General features: G+C 49.7%; 1 protein-coding gene and 1 pseudogene across 1 annotated transcript in view; one reads left to right on the forward strand and one right to left on the reverse strand.

Annotated features, from left to right (window-relative positions):
• The first annotated feature begins 1,122 nt into the window (after window positions 1-1,122).
• Window positions 1,123-12,695, forward strand: LOC135515537 (cilia- and flagella-associated protein 251-like; annotated as a pseudogene).
• A 396-nt stretch (window positions 12,696-13,091) lies between these two features.
• Window positions 13,092-15,513, reverse strand: part of LOC135515538 (FRAS1-related extracellular matrix protein 2-like) — a 118,943-nt gene continuing 116,521 nt past the window's right edge. The window contains exons 34-36 of the mRNA XM_064939153.1: window positions 14,860-15,006; window positions 13,390-13,761; window positions 13,092-13,097 (exon numbers count right to left, since the gene is read on the reverse strand). Of these exons, the coding sequence (XP_064795225.1) occupies window positions 13,092-13,097; window positions 13,390-13,761; window positions 14,860-15,006 (525 nt within the window). The remainder of the gene's footprint in view (window positions 13,098-13,389; window positions 13,762-14,859; window positions 15,007-15,513) is intronic.

Raw genomic sequence — 15,513 nt, forward strand, 5'->3', positions numbered from 1 at the left:
TAATATTTAATCCATGTTAGAATAAAGCTGTAACAAGATGTGGAAAAAGTCCAGGGGTCTGAATACTTTCTGCTCTGTAGACTAGAAACATACAAACAAACATGCAGGCAAATTCATCTCTAAATTGATCTCTAAATTCATCTCTAAATGCATCTCCAAATTCATCTCTAAATGCATCTCTAAATTCATCTCTAAATGCATCTCTAAATTCATCTCCAAATTCATCTCTAAATTCATCTCTAAATTCATCTCTAAATGCATCTCCAAATTCATCTCTAAATTCATCTCTAAATTCATCTCCAAATTCATCTCTAAATTCATCTCTAAATGCATCTCCAAAGAGCCAAAAGTAAATCAGATTACACTGGATCCTGTTTTGAAATGTTGCACATCATAATGTCCATCATGTTAAATGAAATAGCTAACTTCAGTCAGTTAAGAACAAATTCTTATTTACAATGACGGCCTACCAAAAGGCAAAAGGCCTCCACCGGAGACGGGGCCTGGGAGGGTGGACGGGGCCTGGGAGGGTGGACGGGGCCTGGGAGGGGAGACGGGGCCTGGGAGGGGAGACGGGGCCTGGGAGGGGAGACGGGGCCTGGGAGGGTGGATGGGGCCTGGGAGGGGACACGGGGCCTGGGAGGGGAGACGGGGCCTGGGAGGGGAGACGGGGCCTGGGAGGGGAGACGGGGCCTGGGAGGGGAGACGGGGCCTGGGAGGGGAGACGGGGCCTGGTAGGGTGGACGGGGCCTGGGAGGGTGGACGGGGCCTGGGAGGGTGGACGGGGCCTGGGAGGGTGGACGGGGCCTGGGAGGGGAGACGGGGCCTGGGAGGGGAGACGGGGCCTGGGAGGGGAGACGGGGCCTGGGAGGGGAGACGGGGCCTGGGAGGGGAGACGGGGCCTGGTAGGGTGGACGGAGCCTGGGAGGGTGGACGGGGCCTGGGAGGGTGGACGGGGCCTGGGAGGGTGGACGGGGCCTGGGAGGGGAGACGGGGCCTGGTGGGAGATCCATTAGTAGGAGGGAGGGAGATCTTTCGACTTGCCTTTGGGCGCTTGACCCTGGTTGCTCCTGGGGGTCGCCCTGGCTGGGAGTATTAACTAGATGACTGAATATAATGTAAATGCTGAGCGGCTTCACTGCAGGTAAAATAATTATTGTGTTACTTGGCAATGGAATATATATATATATAAAAGTCTGTCTAGAGCCCTAGCCCTAGTGCTCAGCCCCCTCCTGTACTCCCTGTTCACCCATCACTGCGTGGACAAGCACACCTCCAACTCAATCATCGAGGTTGCAGACGACACTACAGTGGTAGGCCTGATTACCAACGATGACGAGACATCCTACAGGGAGGAGGTGAGGGACCTGGGACTGTGGAGCCACGAAAATAACCTCTCACTCAACGTCGACAAGAAGAAGGAGCTGAGCAGTTTAGCTTTTCCCCCACTAATGGTTGATGTTGGGATGGGAAGCTGATCCTAGATCTGTACCTCTTTAAGGTGTCCTCCTGAGTCTTTCCCTTTAAATCACCATGGAAATGGCCCCTCTCAACGTAGATTGATCGTGGTTACAGCCAATGAAAGCCGAGGATCCAGAGACGAAACTGATGAGGGTCTCAAGATGATTGGTCCATAACGCGGAAACACCTCCCAATGCCTAAAATGGAAGAGATAATAACCAATAGCGGAGCTGTCTAGCGACGGTCTCAATAAACTACCCTTCTTATTTCATCAACACTGTACAAGCATATTAATGGTATAATATTGTAGAGAATAATCAAATGAATAACTGTATGTGATTTATAATGACACGGGGCAAAGACAATACATTAATTTAGTAGTACCCTCTTGAATTGACTGGTTTTCCCCTGCATTCTAGAGCAGTGAGTGAATGCCCTACCCAATGGTCTATTTAGAAAAATAAAAGTCTATGTTTCAGAATAAAAGTCACCTTTTGTTTGTGTGTCTGTCCAGCTGCTACCCGTGTTCATTTGGTAGACCCTCCTCCTGCCAAAGCTCCGCCTCCAGCTCAGACTCTGACGACCCGGACGACAACTGTGTTCCATGAGAACCTCCAGCCTCACCCTGGCCGCCGTCCAGTTAGTATGTTAAGAGTAACACACACACACACACACACACACACACACACACACACACACACACACACACACACACACACACACACACACACACACACACACACACACACACACACACACACACACACACACACACACACACACACACAGTGTAGTGTCTCTGTGTGTTCCAGGCCCTGCATGAGGAAACCCCCATGGACCTACGGAGGCCTAGAGGGGATCTGGACCTCCACACCCCCACGACGGTTAAGGTCTATGGTGTCTTTACCAGCAACAGGAGGGCACTTTTATTCTGAAACACAGACCTTTATTTTGACAGTTTCTTTTCCTAATTTACCAGGTTAGTTCATGAGGAACTAAGCACATTCTAATCCCTTTCTATGGTATGGCGCTGCATATCTGTTTCAAAATAAAAGTATGTTTTCAGAATAACAGTCCCACTTTTTTCATTCAATATAAAAAAAGTATGTGTTTCAGAATACAAGTCCCTCCTGTCTTTTTGTTTTCAGAAAAAGAGCGTGTTGGATCGATGGGTTCGAGCGAAGGTGAGCGTGTGGCCTATGTGGTAGTTGATCCTGAGAGCCATTTTGCCATAACTTTGGAAGTATGCTTGGGGTCATTGTCCATTTGGAAGACCCATTTGCGACCAAGCTTTAATCTTGGAACTCCCCATCCCGGATCCGGGATCGTGACTAAAGCCTCAGGCTCATTAGCATAACGCAACATTAACGATTTCTGAAAATTGCAAATAAAATGAAAATAATGCGTCTGCTCTCAAGCTTAGCCTTTTCTTAACAACACTGTCATCTCAGATTTTCAAAATATGCTTTTGAACCATAGAAATTGACTAATTTGTGTAAGAGTATGCAAAGCTAGCATAGCATTTTGAGTAGCATTTAGCACGCAACATTTTCACAAAAACCAGATAACCAAATAAATAAAATCATTTACCTTTGAAGAGCTTCTGATGTTTTCAATGAGGAGACTCTCAGTTACATACCAAATGCGCAGTTTTTCCTGAAAGCGTCTGTGTGTAGGAGAAATCGTTCCGTTTTCTACATTGCATCTGGCTACCGAAACGAACCGAAAATTCAGTCACCTACAACGTCAAACTTTTTCCGAATTAACTACATAATATCGACCGAAACATGGCAAACGTTGTTTGGAATCAATCCTCAAGGTGTTTTTTCACATATCTCTTCATTGATATATCGTTCGTGGAAGCTTGCTTTCCTCTCTGAATCCCATGGAAAAATACTGGCAGCTGACTTTTGCGCACCAATTTCGGCACAGGACACCGGGCGGACACCTGGTAAATGTGGTCTCTTATGGTCAATCTTCCAATGATCTGCCTACAAATACGTCACAATGCTGCAGACACCTTGGGGAAACGACAGAAAGGGTTGACTCACTCCTCTCGCATTCACAGCCATATAAGGAGACAATGGAAAACAGAGCCTCAAAAATCCTGCTCATTTCCTGGATGCCGTCTCATCTTGGTTTTGCCTGAAGCTCACGTTCTAGGGCACGCACAGAAAATATCTTGGTAGTTCTGGACACGTCAGAGTGTTTTCTTTCGAAAGCTATCAATTATATGCATAGTCGAGCATCTTTTTGTGACAAAATATCTTGTTTAAAACGGGAACGTTTTTCATCCAAAAATGAAATAGCGCCCCCATAGCATCAAGAGGTTAACTTCCTGACTGATGTCTTGAGATGTTGCTTCAATATATCCACATACTTTCTTCCCTCATGATGCCATTTATTTTGTGAAGTGCACCAGTCCCTCCTGCAGTAATGCACCCCCACAACATGATGCTGCCACCCCCATGCTTCACGGGCGGGATGGTGTTCTTCGGCTTGCAAGCCTCCCCCTTTTTCCTCCAAACATAACTATGGTCATTATGGCCAAAATGTTCTATTTTTGTTTCATCAGACCAGAGGACATTTCTAAAAAATAGTATGATCTTTGTCCCCATGTGACAGGGCGGTTTTGTAGCAGTGGCTTCTTCCTTGCTGAGCGGCCTTTCAGGTTATGTCGATATAGGACTCGTTTTACTGTGAATATAGATACTTTGTACCGGTTTCCTCCAGCATCTTCATAAGGTCCTTTGCTGTTGTTCTGGGATTGATTTGCAGTTTTCGCACCAAGGTACATTTATCATGTCATCTCTGGGAGACAGAACGCGTCTCCTTCCTGTCATATCTTTGGCATCATTAAACTGAAGACTTACAGTGCCTTGCGAAAGTATTGGGCCCCCTTGAACTTTGCGACCTTTTGCCACATTTCAGGCTTCAATCATAAAGATATAAAACTGTATTTTTTTGTGAAGAATCAACAACAAGTGGGACACAATCATGAAGTGGAACGACATTTATTGGATATTTTAAACTTTTTTAACAAATCAAAAACTGAAAAATTGGGCGTGCAAAATTATTCAGCCCCCTTAAGTTAATACTTTGTAGCGCCACCTTTTGCTGCGATTACAGCTGTAAGTCGCTTGGGGTATGTCTCTATCAGTTTTGCACATCGAGAGACTGACATTTTTTCCCATTCCTCCTTGCAAAACAGCTCGAGCTCAGTGAGGTTGGATGGAGAGCATTTGTGAACAGCAGTTTTCAGTTCTTTCCACAGATTCTCGATTGAATTCAGGTCTGGACTTTGACTTGGCCATTCTAACACCTGGATATGTTTATTTTTGAACCATTCCATTGTAGATTTTGCTTTATGTTTTGGATCATTGTCTTGTTGGAAGACAAATCTCCGTCCCAGTCTCAGGTCTTTTGCAGACTCCATCATGTTTTCTTCCGGAATGGTCCTGTATTTGGCTCCATCCATCTTCCCATCAATTTTAACCATCTTCCCTGTCCCTGCTGAAGAAAAGCAGGCCCAAACCATGATGCTGCCACCACCATGTTTGACAGTGGGGATGGTGTGGTCAGGGTGATGAGCTGTGTTGCTTTTACGCCAAACATAACGTTTTGCATTGTTGCCAAAAAGTTCAATTTTGGTTTCATCTGACCAGAGCACCTTCTTTCACATGTTTGGTGTGTCTCCCAGGTGGCTTGTGGCAAACTTTAAACAATACTTTTTATGGATATCTTTAAGAAATGGCTTTCTTCTTACCACTCTTCCATAAAGGCCAGATTTGTGCAATATACGACTGATTGTTGTCCTATGGACAGAGTCTCCCACCTCAGCTGTAGATCTCTGCAGTTCATCCAGAGTGATCATGGGCCTCTTGGCTGCATCTCTGATCAGTCTTCTCCTTGTATGAGCTGAAAGTTTAGAGGGACGGCCAGGTCTTGGTAGATTTGCAGTGGTCTGATACTCCTTCCATTTCAATATTATCGCTTGCACAGTGCTCCTTGGGATGTTTAAAGCTTGGGAAATATTTTTGTATCCAAATCCGGCTTTAAACTTCTTCACAACAGTATCTCGGACCTGCCTGGTGTGTTCCTTGTTCTTCATGATGCTCTCTGCGCTTTTAACGGACCTCTGAGACTATCACAGTGCAGGTGCATTTATACGGAGACTTGATTACACACAGGTGGATTGTATTTATCATCATTAGTCATTTAGGTCAACATTGGATCATTCAGAGATCCTCACTGAACTTCTGGAGAGAGTTTGCTGCACTGATTATTGTGATTATTATTACGCGATTAAACTGATGAATCATGTAACTGTAATTAGCTAGGAAGTCGGGGCACCAAGGAAAATATTCAGATTACAAAGTTATAATTTTCCTAATACAAATTTTCAGATATTTTAATATCTGACCAATAGTCTTCTTATTCTTTATTTCACCTCACGTTCGTCTCATTCCAAACGTCTAAATTGTTGGTTATCTGCACGAACCCAGTCTTCACTATGAGTCATCCATACATCAATTGTCTTAAATCATTTATTTACTAACTAAGTAATTCACAGAAATGCATAAACAAACAGTAGATAGTTACAAGGAAATGATAGCGGATCCTAGTGGGCTAACCCGGCATGGGAGTCGACTGAGATGAGGCAACACACAGTTGATAATTATAACAATTAAAATGCTAATCCTTTACACATGAACGTTCGGGAACAATTGCAAACAATATATATATTTACGCTCAGTGTGTCGTCGGGATCTCTGTTGAAAAGTTTGTTGCTGTTGGAGAGTCTGTCTGTCCTCTCTCTCTCTCTCTGCCGTGGTTAGAATGGCTAGTTCAGAGTGACATTCATTCATGTCGTTATAGAATAGATGTTTTGGCGGTTGTCGGTCTTCGCGTTCAATGATACCGAATATACAGCCACCTTACACCTCCAATTGACGCAAAAGATGTCAATTAGCCTATCAGAAGCTGCTAAAGCCACAATGAGGACGTAGACCTACTGAGCAAGTTGTCATAAATCAGTGGGCACATCGTACGAAGAACATCAGAGTAATCTGACATAGGGGCTTAATTCATGTTCAAATTCACAACATAACATACAGAGGCATTTCATCATTAAGTCCTTTCGGAAATAATATCTGGAGGGTGAAAATCCCAAAACATTCCCTTTAACTCATAGTTAACATCATCTCCCCCCGTCTGATATCTTAGCTTTCTCTACGACACCACATCTAAAGGTGGACATGCCCTGCTTCAGGTCATAATGGGCCTCTGTTCACATTCCATCAAAAAAATCTGCCGCTTCCAGCTACAATAGTCATAAACAACATTAACAATGTCTACACTGTATTTCTGATCAATTTGATGTTATTTTAATGGACAACAAATGTTCTTTTCTTTCAAAAACAAGGACATTTCTTAGTGAACCCAAAAATTTAGAACGGTAGTGTATATTTGTGGTTACACCACTAACTATCTTTGTGGCAATGGTCCCCTGGAAAAGGAGACAGAGGAGGAGGAGGAAGAAGAAGAGGAAGATGATGAGGAGGAGGAAGAGGAGGAGAATGAAAAGGAGGAGGAGGAAGAAGAGGAGGAAGAAGAAAAGGAGGAGAAAAAAGAGGAGGAAGAGGAGGAAGAGAAAGAGGAGGAAGAGGAGGAGAAAGAGGAGGAGGAGGAGGAGAAAGAAGGGGAGGAGGAGGAAAAGGCGGAGGAGGAAGAAGAGGAGGAGGAAGAAGAGGAGGAGGAAGAGAAAGAAGAGGAGGAGGAGGAAGAGGCAGAGGAGGAGAAAGTAGAGGAGGAGGAAGAAGAGGAGGAGGAAGAAGAGGAGGAGGAAGAGAAAGAAAAGGAGGAGGAGGAAGAGGAGAAGGGAAGAAGAGGAGAAGGAGGAGAAAGTAGAGGAGGAGGAAGAAGAGGAGAAGGGAAGAAGAGGAGAAGGAGGAGAAAGTAGAGGAGGAGAAAGTAGAGGAGGAGGAAGTAGAGGAGGAGGAAGAGGCAGAGGAGGAGGAAGTAGAGGACGAGGAAGAGGCGGAGGAGGAGAAAGTAGAGGAGGAGGAAGAAGAGGCAAAGGAGGAGAAAGTACAGGAGGAGGAAGTAGAGGAGGAGAAAGTAGAGGAGGAGGAAGTAGAGGAGGAGGAAGAAGAGGAGGAGGAATAAGAGGAGGAGGAAGAGGCGGAGGAGGAGAAAGTAGAGGAGGAGGAAGTAGAGGAAGAGGAAGAGAAAGAAGAGGAGGAGGAAGAGAAAGAAGGAGGAGGAGGAGGAGGAAGAGACAGAGGAGGAGAAAGTAGAGGAGGAGGAAGAAGATGAGGAGGAGGAAGAGGAGGAGGAGGAAGAGGAAGAGGAGGAGAAAGTAGAGGAGGAGGAAGAAGAGGAGGAGGAAGAAGAGGAGAAAGTAGAGGAGGAGGAAGAAGAGGAGGAGGAGGAGAAAGTAGAGGAGGAGGAAGAAGAGGAGGAGGAAGAGAAAGAAGAGGAGGAGGAGGAAGAGGCAGAGGAGGAGAAAGTAGAGGAGGAGGAAGTAGAGGAGGAGGAAGAGGCGGAGGAGGAGAAAGTAGAGGAGGAGGAAGAAGAGGCAGAGGAGGAGAAAGAAGAGGAGGAGGAAGTAGAGGAGGAGAAAGAAGAGGAGGAGGAAGAAGAGGAGGAGGAGGAAGAGGCGGAGGAGGAGAAAGTAGAGGAGGAGGAAGTAGAGGAGGAGGAAGAAGAGGAGGAGGAAGAGGCGGAGGAGGAGAAAGTAGAGGAGGAGGAAAAAGAGGAGGAGGAAGAAGAGGAGGAGGAAGAAGAGGCAGAGGAGGAGAAAGTAGAGGAGGAGGAAGTAGAGGAGGAGGAAGAAGAGGAGGGGGAAGAAGAGGAGGAAGAAGAAGAGGAGGAGGAGGAAGAGGCGGAGGAGGAGAAAGTAGAGGAGGAGGAAGAAGAGGAGGAGGAAGAAGAGGAGGAGGAAGAAGAGGAGGAGGAGAAAGAGGCGGAGGAGGAGAAAGTAGAGGAGGAGGAAGTAGAGGAGGAGGATGAAGAGGAGGAGGAAGAAGAGGAGGAGGAGGAAGAGGCGAAGGAGGAGAAAGTAGAGGAGGAGGAAGAAGAGGAGGAGGAAGAAGAGGAGGAGGAGGAAGAGGTGGAGGAGGAGAAAGTAGAGGAGGAGGAAGTAGAGGAGGAGGAAGAAGAGGAGGAGGAAGTAGAGGAGGAGGAAGAAGAGGAGGAGGAGAAAGAAGAGGAGGAGGAGGAAGAGGAGGAGGAGGAGGAGGAGAAAGTAGAGGAGGAGGAAGAAGAGGAGGAGGAGGAAGAGGCGGAGGAGTATAAAGTAGAGGTAGAGGAAGTAGAGGAGGAGGAGGAAGAGGAGGAGGAGAAAGTAGAGGAGTAGGAAGAAGAGGAGGAGGACGAAGAGGAGGAGGAAGAAGAGGAGGAGGAAGAAGATGAGGAGGAGGAAGAGGCGGAGGAGGAGAAAGTAGAGGAGGAGGAAGAAGAGGAGGAGGAAGAAGAAGAGGAGGGAGAGGCAGAGGAGGAGGAAGTAGAGGACGAGGAAGAGGCGGAGGAGGAGAAAGTAGAGGAGGAGGAAGAAGAGGCAAAGGAGGAGAAAGTACAGGAGGAGGAAGTAGAGGAGGAGAAAGTAGAGGAGGAGGAAGTAGAGGAGGAGGAAGAAGAGGAGGAGGAGGAAGAGGAGGAGGAGGAAGAGGAGGAGAAATTAGAGGAGGAGGAAGAAGAGGAGGAGGAAGAAGAGGAGAAAGTAGAGGAGGAGGAAGAAGAGGAGGAGGAAGAAGAGGAGGAGGAGGAGAAAGTAGAGGAGGAGGAAGTAGAGGAGGAGGAAGAAGAGGAGGAGGAAGAGAAAGAAGAGGAGGAGGAGGAAGAGGCAGAGGAGGAGAAAGTAGAGGAGGAGGAAGTAGAGGAGGAGGAAGAGGCGGAGGAGGAGAAAGTAGAGGAGGAGGAAGAAGAGGCAGAGGAGGAGAAAGAAGAGGAGGAGGAAGTAGAGGAGGAGAAAGAAGAGGAGGAGGAAGAAGAGGAGGAGGAGGAAGAGGCGGAGGAGGAGAAAGTAGAGGAGGAGGAAGTAGAGGAGGAGGAAGAAGAGGAGGAGGAAGAAGAGGAGGAGGAGGAAGAGGCGGAGGAGGAGAAAGTAGAGGAGGAGGAAAAAGAGGAGGAGGAAGAAGAGTAGGAGGAAGAAGAGGCAGAGGAGGAGAAAGTAGAGGAGGAGGAAGTAGAGGAGGAGGAAGAAGAGGAGGGGGAAGAAGAGGAGGAAGAAGAAGAGGAGGAGGAGGAAGAGGCGGAGGAGGAGAAAGTAGAGGAGGAGGAAGAAGAGGAGGAGGAAGAAGAGGAGGAGGAAGAAGAGGAGGAGGAGAAAGAGGCGGAGGAGGAGAAAGTAGAGGAGGAGGAAGTAGAGGAGGAGGAAGAAGAGGAGGAGGAAGAAGAGGAGGAGGAGGAAGAGGCGGAGGAGGAGAAAGTAGAGGAGGAGGAAAAATAGGAGGAGGAAGAAGAGGAGGAGGAAGAAGAGGCGGAGGAGGAGAAAGTAGAGGAGGAGGAAGTAGAGGAGGAGGAAAAAGAGGAGGGGGAAGAAGAGGAGGAAGAAGAAGAGGAGGAGGAGGAAGAGGCGGAGGAGGAGAAAGTAGAGGAGGAGGAAGAAGAGGAGGAGGAAGAAGAGGAGGAGGAAGAAGAGGAGGAGGAGAAAGAGGCGGAGGAGGAGAAAGTAGAGGAGGAGGAAGTAGAGGAGGAGGATGAAGAGGAGGAGGAAGAAGAGGAGGAGGAGGAAGAGGCGAAGGAGGAGAAAGTAGAGGAGGAGGAAGAAGAGGAGGAGGAAGAAGAGGAGGAGGAGGAAGAGGCGGAGGAGGAGAAAGTAGAGGAGGAGGAAGTAGAGGAGGAGGAAGAAGAGGAGGAGGAAGTAGAGTAGGAGGAAGAAGAGGAGGAGGAGAAAGAAGAGGAGGAGGAGGAAGAGGAGGAGGAGGAGGAGGAGAAAGTAGAGGAGGAGGAAGAAGAGGAGGAGGAGGAAGAGGCGGAGGAGTATAAAGTAGAGGTAGAGGAAGTAGAGGAGGAGGAGGAAGAGGAGGAGGAGAAAGTAGAGGAGTAGGAAGAAGAGGAGGAGGACGAAGAGGAGGAGGAAGAAGAGGAGGAGGAAGAAGATGAGGAGGAGGAAGAGGCGGAGGAGGAGAAAGTAGAGGAGGAGGAAGAAGAGGAGGAGGAAGAAGAAGAGGAGGAAGAAGAAGAGGAGGAAGAAGAGGAGGAGGAGGAAGAGGCGAAGGTGGAGAAAGTAGAGGAGGAGAAAGTAGAGGAGGAGGAAGTAGAGGAGGAGGAAGAAGAGGAGGCGGAAGTAGAGGAGGAGGAAGAAGAGGAGGAGGAGAAAGAAGAGGAGGAGGAGGAAGAGGAGGAGGAGGAGAAAGTAGAGGAGGAGGAAGAAGAGGAGGAGGAGGAGAAAGTAGAGGAGGAGGAAGTAGAGGAGGAGGAAGAGGCGGAGGAGGAGAAAGTAGAGGAGGAGGAAGAAGAGGTGGAGGAAGAAGAGGAGGAGGAGGAAGAGGCGGAGGAGGAGAAAGTAGAGGAGGAGGAAGTAGAGGAGGAGGAAGAAGAGGAGGAGGAAGAAGAGGAGGAGGAAGAAGAGGAGGATGAGGAAGAGGCGGAGGAGGAGGAAGAAGAGGAGGTGGAAGAAGTGGAGGAGGAAGAAGAGGAGGAGGAAGAAGAGGAGGAGGAGAAAGAGGCGGAGGAGGAGAAAGTAGAGGAGGAGGAAGTAGAGGAGGAGGAAGAGGCGGAGGAGGAGAAAGTAGAGGAGGAGGAAGAAGAGGCAGAGGAGGAGAAAGAAGAGGAGGAGGAAGTAGAGTAGGAGAAAGAAGAGGAGGAGGAAGAAGAGGAGGAGGAGGAAGAGGCGGAGGAGGAGAAAGTAGAGGAGGAGGAAGTAGAGGAGGAGGAAGAAGAGGAGGAGGAAGAAGGGGAGGAGGAGGAAGAGGCGGAGGAGGAGAAAGTAGAGGAGGAGGAAAAAGAGGAGGAGGAAGAAGAGGAGGAGGAAGAAGAGGCAGAGGAGGAGAAAGTAGAGGAGGAGGAAGTAGAGGAGGAGGAAGAAGAGGAGGGGGAAGAAGAGGAGGAAGAAGAAGAGGAGGAGGAGGAAGAGGCGGAGGAGGAGAAAGTAGAGGAGGAGGAAGAAGAGGAGGAGGAAGAAGAGGAGGAGGAAGAAGAGGAGGAGGAGAAAGAGGCGGAGGAGGAGAAAGTAGAGGAGGAGGAAGTAGAGGAGGAGGAAGAAGAGGAGGAGGAAGAAGAGGAGGAGGAGGAAGAGGCGGAGGAGGAGAAAGTAGAGGAGGAGGAAAAAGAGGAGGAGGAAGAAGAGGAGGAGGAAGAAGAGGCGGAGGAGGAGAAAGTAGAGGAGGAGGAAGTAGAGGAGGAGGAAGAAGAGGAGGGGGAAGAAGAGGAGGAAGAAGAAGAGGGAGGAGGAGGAAGAGGCGGAGGAGGAGAAAGTAGAGGAGGAGGAAGAAGAGGAGGAGGAAGAAGAGGAGGAGGAAGAAGAGGAGGAGGAGAAAGAGGCGGAGGAGGAGAAAGTAGAGGAGGAGGAAGTAGAGGAGGAGGATGAAGAGGAGGAGGAAGAAGAGGAGGAGGAGGAAGAGGCGAAGGAGGAGAAAGTAGAGGAGGAGGAAGAAGAGGAGGAGGAAGAAGAGGAGGAGGAGGAAGAGGCGGAGGAGGAGAAAGTAGAGGAGGAGGAAGTAGAGGAGGAGGAAGAAGAGGAGGAGGAAGTAGAGTAGGAGGAAGAAGAGGAGGAGGAGAAAGAAGAGGAGGAGGAGGAAGAGGAGGAGGAGGAGGAGGAGAAAGTAGAGGAGGAGGAAGAAGAGGAGGAGGAGGAAGAGGCGGAGGAGTATAAAGTAGAGGTAGAGGAAGTAGAGGAGGAGGAGGAAGAGGAGGAGGAGAAAGTAGAGGAGTAGGAAGAAGAGGAGGAGGACGAAGAGGAGGAGGAAGAAGAGGAGGAGGAAGAAGATGAGGAGGAGGAAGAGGCGGAGGAGGAGAAAGTAGAGGAGGAGGAAGAAGAGGAGGAGGAAGAAGAAGAGGAGGAAGAAGAAGAGGAGGAAGAAGAGGAGGAGGAGGAAGAGGCGGAGGTGGAGAAAGTAGAGGAGGAGAAAGTAGAGGAGGAGGAAGTAGAGGAGGAGGAAGAAGAGGAGGAGAAAGTAGAGGAGGAGGAAGAAGAGGAGGAGGAGAAAGAAGAGGAGGAGGAGGAAGAGGAGGAGGAGGAGAAAGTAGAGGAGGAGGAAGAAGAGGAGGAGGAGGAGAAAGTAGAGGAGGAGGAAGTAGAGGAGGAGGAAGAGGCGGAGGAGGAGAAAGTAGAGGAGGAGGAAGAAGAGGTGGAGGAAGAAGAGGAGGAGGAGGAAGAGGCGGAGGAGGAGAAAGTAGAGGAGGAGGAAGTAGAGGAGGAGGAAGAAGAGGAGGAGGAAGAAGAGGAGGAGGAAGAAGAGGAGGATGAGGAAGAGGCGGAGGAGGAGGAAGAAGAGGAGGTGGAAGAAGAGGAGGAGAAAGAAGGGGAGGAAGAAGAAGAGGCGGAAGAGGAGAAAGTAGAGGCGGAGGAAGTAGAGGAGGAGGAAGAGGCGGAGGAGGAGAAAGTAGAGGAGGAGGAAGAAGAGGAGGAGGAAGAAGAGGAGGAGGAAGAAGAGGAGGAGGAGGTGCAGGAGGAGGGGTGATAATCAGAACTCGTTACACCTCTGAACTATCTGCATCACTACCTCCTCCTCTCTCGTTCCTCCCATCCCCTCCTCTTCCTCTTCTTTCTCCTCCTCCTCCTCTCCTGTTCCTCCCATCCCCTCCTCTTCCTCTTCTTTCTCCTCCTCCTCCTCCTTCTCCTCCTCTCCTGTTCTTCCCCTCCTCTCCTCCTTGGGGCAATGCTCTCCTTGAGGAAGAGGAGAAACAAGAGGAGGAGAGGCAATCTGCGGAGCTCCTAACAAACACAGCGTACACCACCACCCCTCCCAGACACCCTCCCACCAGCACCACCACCGCCAGTGTCACGGACGCCTTGGCCCCATCCAAGGTCTCCCTTTCTGTGCTTCCCACCGGACCTTCCCCCCTCTCCGGGAGCTCCCAGTCCATCAGGGGACCTTCGGCCCAGCTCTGCCCGAGGCTGGGCGCTCTCTGCAGGTGGACGTGTCGGAGGTTGGTCCCCCTGTCCTGGTCCTCTCCTCTCTCTTTCTCTGGAGCTGCTCTCTTCTGGCGCCCCCTGCTGGAGATGACGTGGTGCTGCAGGAACAGACTCCGCTTGCCGACAGCGTGATTATGGTTGTTGTAGTTGCGGTTGCCGTGGTCCCTGGAGCGCACGGTGTAGACGGCATGGATGTACCACTCATGACCAGCAGCCACCTGATGGAAGAGATGGATGAAGGGAGGAGAGATGGATGAGAAAGGAGCCATGTGGTTGCCTGACCGAGCTATCTTAAGATAAATGCACTAATTGTAAGTAGCAATTGATAAATTACAAAAAAATTAAATGTAGATGTAGGGAGGATAGGAGGGAGAGAGGAGGGAGAGAGGAGGGAGAGAGGAGGAAGAGTGGAGGGAGAGAGGAGGAAGAGTGGAGGAGGAGAGGAGGAAGAGAGGAGGGAGAGAGGAGGAAGAGTGGAGAAGGAGAGGAGGGAGAGAGGAGGAAGAGAGGAAGGAGAGAGGAGGAAGAGAGGAGGAAGAGAGGAGGAAGAGAGGAGGGAGAGAGGAGGGAGAGAGGAGGGAGAGAGGGGGTTTATATGTATGTAGTGAAAGTGAAAGCTTTGACTGGCTGAGTTGACTGGCTGACTGACTGACTGACTGGCTGACTGGCTGAGTTGACTGACTGACTGACTGACTGACTGACTGGCTGACTGGCTGACTGGCTGACTGGCTGACTGGCTGACTGGCTGACTGGCTGACTGGGTTGACTGGCTGACTGACTGACTGGCTGACTGGCTGACTGGCTGACTGGCTGACTGGCTGACTGACTGGCTGACTGGCTGACTGACTGACTGACTGGCTGACTGACTGACTGGCTGAGTTGACTGGCTGACTGACTGACTGGCTGACTGGCTGAGTTGACTGGCTGACTGACTGACTGACTGGCTGACTGGCTGACTGACTGGCTGGCTGACTGACTGGCTGACTGGCTCGCTGACTGACTGACTGGCTGACTGGCTGACTGGCTGACTGACTGACTGACTGACTGGCTGACTGACTGACTGACTGGCTGACTGGCTGACTGGCTGACTGACTGACTGACTGACTGGCTGACTGGCTGACTGACTGAGTTGACTGGCTGACTGACTGGCTGACTGGCTGACTGACTGACTGACTGGCTGGCTGACTGGCTGACTGACTGACTGGCTGACTGACTGACTGGCTGACTGACTGGCTGACTGGCTGACTGACTGACTGGCTGGCTGAGTGGATGAGTGGATTGACTGACTGGCTGATTGACTGGCTGAGTGGACTGACCTGGAAGAGAGGAGCTGGGGAGAGGCTGAACCCGTCAGCATCAGGTTGAGAGACCAGGGGGAAAGCACCGGGTGTGTCCCCAGCCAGACGGGCCTCAAATCGGATACCTCCAAACTCTACCTCCTGGCTCTCTGGCTCAGCCTTGTCCTGGGAGAGGGAGAGGTGAGAGGGAGCAAGAGAGGGGAGGGGGAGCAAGAGAGGGGAGGGGGAGTGAGAGAGGGGAGGGGGAGAGAGAGAGAGAGAGAGAGACAGAGAGAGACAGAGAGACAGAGACAGAGAGAGATAGAGACAGAGAGAGAGAGACAGAGACAGCGAGAGAGAGAGACAGAGAGAAAGAGAGAGAGGGAGAGAGACAGAGAGAGACAGAACAGAGACAGAGAGAGAGACAGAGACAGAGAGAGACAGAGACAGAGAGAGAGAGAGAGAGAGAGAGAGAGAGACAGAGAGAGAGAGACAGAGATAGAGACAGAGAGAGAGAGAGAGAGAGAGAGAGAGACAGAGAGACAGAGAGAGAGAGAGAGACAGAGACAGAGAGAGAGAGACAGAGAGAGACAGAGAGAGAGACAGAGAGAGAGAGAGAGAGAGAGAGACAGAGACAAGAGGGGGGAAAACAGAATTCTGTTGTTGGTTTAACAATTTTATAATGTTGATAAA

The sequence above is a fragment of the Oncorhynchus masou genome, chromosome 27 (genome assembly GCF_036934945.1).
Source record: "Oncorhynchus masou masou isolate Uvic2021 chromosome 27, UVic_Omas_1.1, whole genome shotgun sequence".
Taxonomy (NCBI): Eukaryota; Metazoa; Chordata; class Actinopteri; order Salmoniformes; family Salmonidae; genus Oncorhynchus; species Oncorhynchus masou.